This window comes from Drosophila ananassae, chromosome 2R (assembly GCF_017639315.1).
Source record: "Drosophila ananassae strain 14024-0371.13 chromosome 2R, ASM1763931v2, whole genome shotgun sequence".
Classification (NCBI taxonomy): Eukaryota; Metazoa; Arthropoda; class Insecta; order Diptera; family Drosophilidae; genus Drosophila; species Drosophila ananassae.
The window spans coordinates 25,068,860-25,074,603 of NC_057928.1; the positions used below are offsets into that span (position 1 = coordinate 25,068,860).

General features: G+C 38.4%; 1 protein-coding gene and 4 non-coding genes across 5 annotated transcripts; all 5 read left to right on the forward strand.

Moving 5' to 3' along the window:
- The first annotated feature begins 780 nt into the window (after positions 1–780).
- Trnae-cuc lies at positions 781–852 on the forward strand. Its single transcript has one exon. It is a non-coding gene; the product is annotated as a tRNA-Glu (tRNA).
- Positions 853–1,063: 211 nt separating this feature from the next.
- On the forward strand, positions 1,064–1,135 carry Trnae-cuc. Its single transcript has one exon. It is a non-coding gene; the product is annotated as a tRNA-Glu (tRNA).
- A 55-nt stretch (positions 1,136–1,190) lies between these two features.
- LOC6502814 (DC-STAMP domain-containing protein 2) lies at positions 1,191–4,308 on the forward strand. The gene is made up of 11 exons (XM_014909128.3): positions 1,191–1,698; positions 1,752–2,056; positions 2,109–2,354; positions 2,408–2,781; positions 2,845–3,013; positions 3,074–3,379; positions 3,434–3,545; positions 3,610–3,678; positions 3,735–3,863; positions 3,923–4,150; positions 4,217–4,308. Exons 1-10 carry the CDS (start codon positions 1,241–1,243, stop codon positions 4,005–4,007), a joined length of 2,253 nt encoding a protein of 750 aa, XP_014764614.1. The 5' UTR covers positions 1,191–1,240; the 3' UTR covers positions 4,008–4,150; positions 4,217–4,308.
- On the forward strand, positions 4,088–4,159 carry Trnae-cuc. The gene has a single exon. It is a non-coding gene; the product is annotated as a tRNA-Glu (tRNA).
- Positions 4,309–4,383: 75 nt separating the features above from the next.
- On the forward strand, positions 4,384–4,455 carry Trnae-cuc. The gene has a single exon. It is a non-coding gene; the product is annotated as a tRNA-Glu (tRNA).
- The last annotated feature ends 1,289 nt before the right edge of the window (positions 4,456–5,744 follow it).

A 5,744-nucleotide genomic window follows, 5' to 3' on the forward strand; every position in this document is an offset into this window, starting at 1 on the left:
GTGTCTACAGCGCCAGAACAGTATAAAATAGAACAGAATAGCAGCGACACATTAAAACAAATTGAAATTACCAAATGCATCTATGAAATTTATCGCATGACATCCAGACAGACAAACAGACACCCTTACAGACCGATACAATGGAAATCACAGAGACCAGACCCATGGAGGAGATGGCGAGGAATTAATTTATGAACATCAATCTCAATACCGCAATGTATCCCTCTTGGCCCTCGAATCCCTGTCCGTCTGCTACTCAGATATTTGTGTGCTTTTGCTCTTTCGGGTTGAAAATTTATTTTTAATATTTTTTCGTAGCGATTTTTCGTCTGCATTCGCCGACATCGACGCCGACGCCGACGCCGACGCCGACACCGCCTGTTGCCATTGTGGGCGGCCAAGCCCGATTCGAAAACACAATAAATTAAGAATATTTATTTGTTTGCGGTAATTGTGCGAATAATTGATGATTATGTGCTTCGTTCCCAGCCACTGGAGTCCGTTGAGTTGTCGTGGGCATTCAAAAATGCAACTGCCAGTCAAAAGTGTTGAATGGTTTTTAATTAATTCCGAAAAAGGTTATATGAAGTTGACCCCTCATTACAGTAAATCTGAACAGCAGCCTATGGATCCCTCTAGATGGGGAGGGGATTTTAAATTTAAAATTGAATGTTGACAGCCGCATCCGTTAGGTTGTCGGACGTCAGTTGCCAGGTTCCATGTTAAGGATTTTAGCTTTCAAAAAAGTGTAACGGGAACCAGGCAGACGCCATTTTCAAGTCCCATATTGTCTAGTGGTTAGGATATCCGGCTCTCACCCGGAAGGCCCGGGTTCGATTCCCGGTATGGGAAACTTTTTTTTGTTTCAAGCAATTTTGATGCTTTTAAAAATTCTAAAATTAATTCTCTAAAATTTCTAAAATATCCTTAATTATAACTTTGACTTCTTGGTGTTCTTTATATCGAAATATTGAGACCCTGTACACAAATTTTTAAATAAATAAAATAAAAATAGAAAAAGATCTTAGCCGTTTACCAACACTAACTATCGGGGGACGTTAAGTCCCATATTGTCTAGTGGTTAGGATATCCGGCTCTCACCCGGAAGGCCCGGGTTCGATTCCCGGTATGGGAAACTCTTTTTTCAAAAAAATAATTTGCAATTATCTCAACATAGCTTTCCTAGACTTTTAAGTCTATTTTGGAGAAAAAAATCTCACATTTATCTCGAATTGAAAATATGGGGGATTCAGATGATTGGAAAAGTGAAATGGCCTCATCGTGTTTCGAGGAAATTGATACGGATGATTTAATCGAAAACTTTCAATTCCTCGATACCTGCAGATCTTTAAAAAACAGTGATGTTACTCAAGACAGGAGTGAGAGGTACTCCACGAACCTGAGAGATTGCAGTTCGGAAGGAGAGCCACCCATTTATCCAATGGAATCAAAAGATCTAACAGAGGACAATGGGGATCCTGAATGTGTTCCCGAAGATAGCAAAATAAAGGCGCCATGGGACTGTCGTGACAATATTATGTTTTACGTGATCGCGGGATATATTGTGGGTATTTTGATAGTACAGATTTGGTATTATCGAAATCCCCAGAAGGCTTGCAAAGATCTAAATGTGAAATGGTTGTTTATCGTAATCATCGGCCTGGGTCTTCTCTTAATGGCACTCAGGCGACAAGGAAGGTGGGTAGCCCCAAATACCTTCTCCATTTTTGTTAAAATTAGTTTTCTCCAAGGTGCATCCTAGCGCTGTGCCTGCCGACCCTTGTCACCGACCGTGTTCTGCTAATGGCCTTTGCCCTTCTTGTGGCATTGTCCGGACCGGTGCAGAATTTTATTCGAAATATCGCTATTTTGGGGCATGGTCTCACTTGCGAGGGGAGTCTTCTTTTCTATGCTTTGGACAAGATGCACCGCATTATGGCGGAGCCATCTTATCCAGTGCAGGAATCGTTTCAAGGCACTTTGTCAACCATTAACCAAATTATAAATAAGTTGGATAAGATTTTAGTGCACATGGAGTTCCCATTAGCTGATATTCGTAAGACATTCGTTAGTGATTATACGGTTTTAATGAAGATTCCTCTCCACAGAAGCCACCTACACAACTTGCACAGATTGGCTGGCCCTGCAGCTGGATTATTTTAATTACCAAATGAGCTCACCTTTAAATAGATGTATGGCAGCTGGATTATTGGTTGAGAAACAGCTAAATAACCAAGCTAAGGAAATCAGCAAAGATCATTTTGCTTGGTTTTGCGATAATCTCAAAAGTCTGACAAGCTTTTTTGAAAATAACATATCACTTCAAGAAGGACTTGTCGCAGATATCTTTCATCGTATGTTAAAAATGATTTAAATTTTAATAGGAAAGTTATAAATATTTTTCTAGGCTTGCATAAAAACTTTGTGAAACTTCGATTTATTTTTATGGCTACCATAACTTTTGAACACAATACAGCTTGGTCCACATTGGGTTCTACAAGTGACAAGGATGTCGTACTTCAAGAAGAAATGTATAAATATATGGACTTGCAACCACGCAAGCTCTTTTTAGTGTATCTCATTATATATACTATCTTATTTATGTTAGTTTTTTATCTTATATTGAAAGCCACGACCTTTCGCTTTCGTTATCTTGCGAGTCCAGATTTCAACAATGTTTATATAACCCGGGAGTTCGAAATCTATGAAGAACAGCAATTTCAGAGCTTGGAGGTAAGAGCTTTACCTTTGAGTAGTCTTGAAGAAAACAAATACGTCGAGGTAAGTCTTATAATGGGAATTCCTCTACGAGACTAACTTCACTATAATCCTTCCGTTCATTAGATCGATTCGATTAGATTTCTTCCTACAGAATTTTATTCACAAAAGCAATCTGGAGTTTTTTTGGTTATTATGGGAATTCAATTGTTTAGTATTTGTTTCTTGGATTTTAGCCTTTTTGTCTTAATTAAGATGATCTCCCATTACAGTAATGTTTCAAAGATAATACCAGGTAGATTTTAATGAAAAATTTTATAAATTTACGAAGTAATACTGCATCCTATATTAAAAGCTTCTTCCGATTACCTTCGGCTGGCAATAAAAGGAAGAGGAACAATTGTACATCTCTTGCGAAACATTGTCAACGCTTTTGAGCCAAGATACTTTGATGTAGATGAGCAAAGGTGTATAATAATACCCAGAAAGCCGAAGTACCTCCATTACTTCTTCATATTAATACTGTACGTTTTCGCATGGTTTTTAATATTTCTTGAGCCGTATGGACTTCGCAAGAGGCATCGGATTATGGCCTACTTTTATCCAGAGCAAGCCCAAAAAAGAGCCATTGCTTTGCACACTACGATATTAAAGGAAAGGGGTAAGACTATTTTTAAAATTTTTGAAATAGACGGAATTAAAAATGTTTAAATAGATGATTTAATTATATCAAGTCGTCAACGAGCTCGCTGTTTATATTTTTATTCAGACAAAAGCCCAAGCTTAGATCTTTTGTGTGCCTCCTGGTTGAGTTCTCTAAACATTTGGTAAGTTTTTCTTATAAAATTAGTTAATTTGCTATACTTACTTAACTATAATCTACTCTTACAGGTGTATTAATGGTTGTCGTGGAATTTTTATAGGCAAAACGTGCACCATTTGCAACAAGCCCCTCCAAAAGTCGTACCTTTTTTGAATTAAGAGAATATACACATTGATTTGATTCTTTTTTCCAGATCAAATTACGTTTGCTGTTCCCTACCCAACTGCAAGGGAATCTACTGTCAGATGTGTTTTTTGGAGTCTAGTAATTTTTGTATACTTTGTAGTTATGTTACAAATGAGAGTGAGATCACGGAAATCGGGTAAGTTACATATATTTTTAATTGTTGCAAATAAAGTGTTTAGTTTTTGGTTCTTTTAGATTCTCTGACTCTGAAGATTGTAAGACTGATTATTGTAAGGCTGATGATAACGTTGACCGACACGATCGCGATAAGAAGGCCTAAACGTCCGAATTATGTATGCTATTTTTGGAACCGGTTGCTAAGCAAGCCCAACAAGTTCACTGAGCAGCTGTGTTATCAAGTCCCATATTGTCTAGTGGTTAGGATATCCGGCTCTCACCCGGAAGGCCCGGGTTCGATTCCCGGTATGGGAAAATTTTTTACTTGATTTTTTAAATACTTATTAATATTTGTTTATAATTTTTAAATAGCCTAAGCTTATAAACTCTATGAATCACAATATTGTGAATAATTCCCCGGAATAACTATTTCAATTTTAAAATAAAGATTCTTTGTAAATATTTGATCCGAAAACTATATTTAGATTTTGAAAATAAACTTTATTTTCGTTTTCATATTGGCTGCTAGGGATTCCATATCCCATATTGTCTAGTGGTTAGGATATCCGGCTCTCACCCGGAAGGCCCGGGTTCAATTCCCGGTATGGGAAACATACAATTCAGTAATGGATTAAATTTTTTGTATTTACTTTTAATCTAAAACTTTTTAGCCTAAAAACTTTATAAATTAAAAACCCGTTTTCGATTAATTTTCAATTTATTCCGTTTTTCCTTTCTGAGATTAATCGAATTCCAATGAGTTTTTCAAACTTTTTTCCCATCGGTTTGAACCAAAGTTTTCTTTTAATTTCCCGAGTTAGAAACTGTGTTTTCTTATTATTATACTTTCTACTCAGTTTAGTCCAATTCACATCCTCAAGTTTAGTTTTCCGGTTCCTGCCTGAGTAATTTTCTATCCTATTACCTAATTTCATTTCCCTCAATGGGCAGCGTCCCTACTTCTTAAATCCAAATAACTTTCAGCATAATTTTCTAATTCAATCGGTGGTCCTTTTTCGGCAAAACAAACCCAAACTTGGGTGTTTTTTGGGAGGTATTTTAGGATGAGGCTGAGGTGGGATGGCGGGTGTATTGCCGGCGGGTCTGAGTTACGAGACAGTTTTCAAAACGTTTCCAGTTGAAGCGAAACGGACAGATTTTACGAGCCGCCTGCCAACTGAAAGTAAACTACAAATGTTTACACAACTCGAGGGCAGCTACACCTACACCTAAGGATCGGATAGATGACTGGGGAGGACCGAGGGCGGACACCGAGGGGCGGGACAGGGTAAAGTTGTAGCAAAAATTGAAAAACTTTTGCCATCGTCTTGTTTTTTTATGATGATGACGACGACAACGACGACGACTGGCGCTGCCGATGAAAACGCCTATTTTTGGCCGGGCCGGGGCCGGAGCCAGGAGAACCCAACCACGCCCCCTAGGCCGCCCCTTTTCCGGAAGTAGGCCAAATAAATATAAAATTCGGCGAAAAGTTTTCCACACGTCTGCCTGTCTCACAAACTCCCAAAAGCAAGTAAAATAGGTTCGGTGCGGCAACTGTCGAGCTACTTTAGTCCTCAGATACGAATGTGTATCTTTTCCTTTTGCAAACTCAACTGCAGCACAATTTTCGGAGCATTAAGCCACTTTATTTTTGTGCGTGATATGTGAGGGATTGAATAAGAAAAGGATCCCCGGGGGATTGGCATTTTCCCCCAAAGTCTAATTGTCTGGAAAATTGCATGAAAATAATTCGCTAAATGCAAATGGAAGGACGTCTGTATCCTCGCATAAATATTAAAGCGATTGAACATTTCTGCTTCGATTGCTCAGTTGGAAATTCGGATTGCGAACCCTTTGCGGTTGTTGGGTTTTCGAGCTTAATCAGGCGCCTCGCATC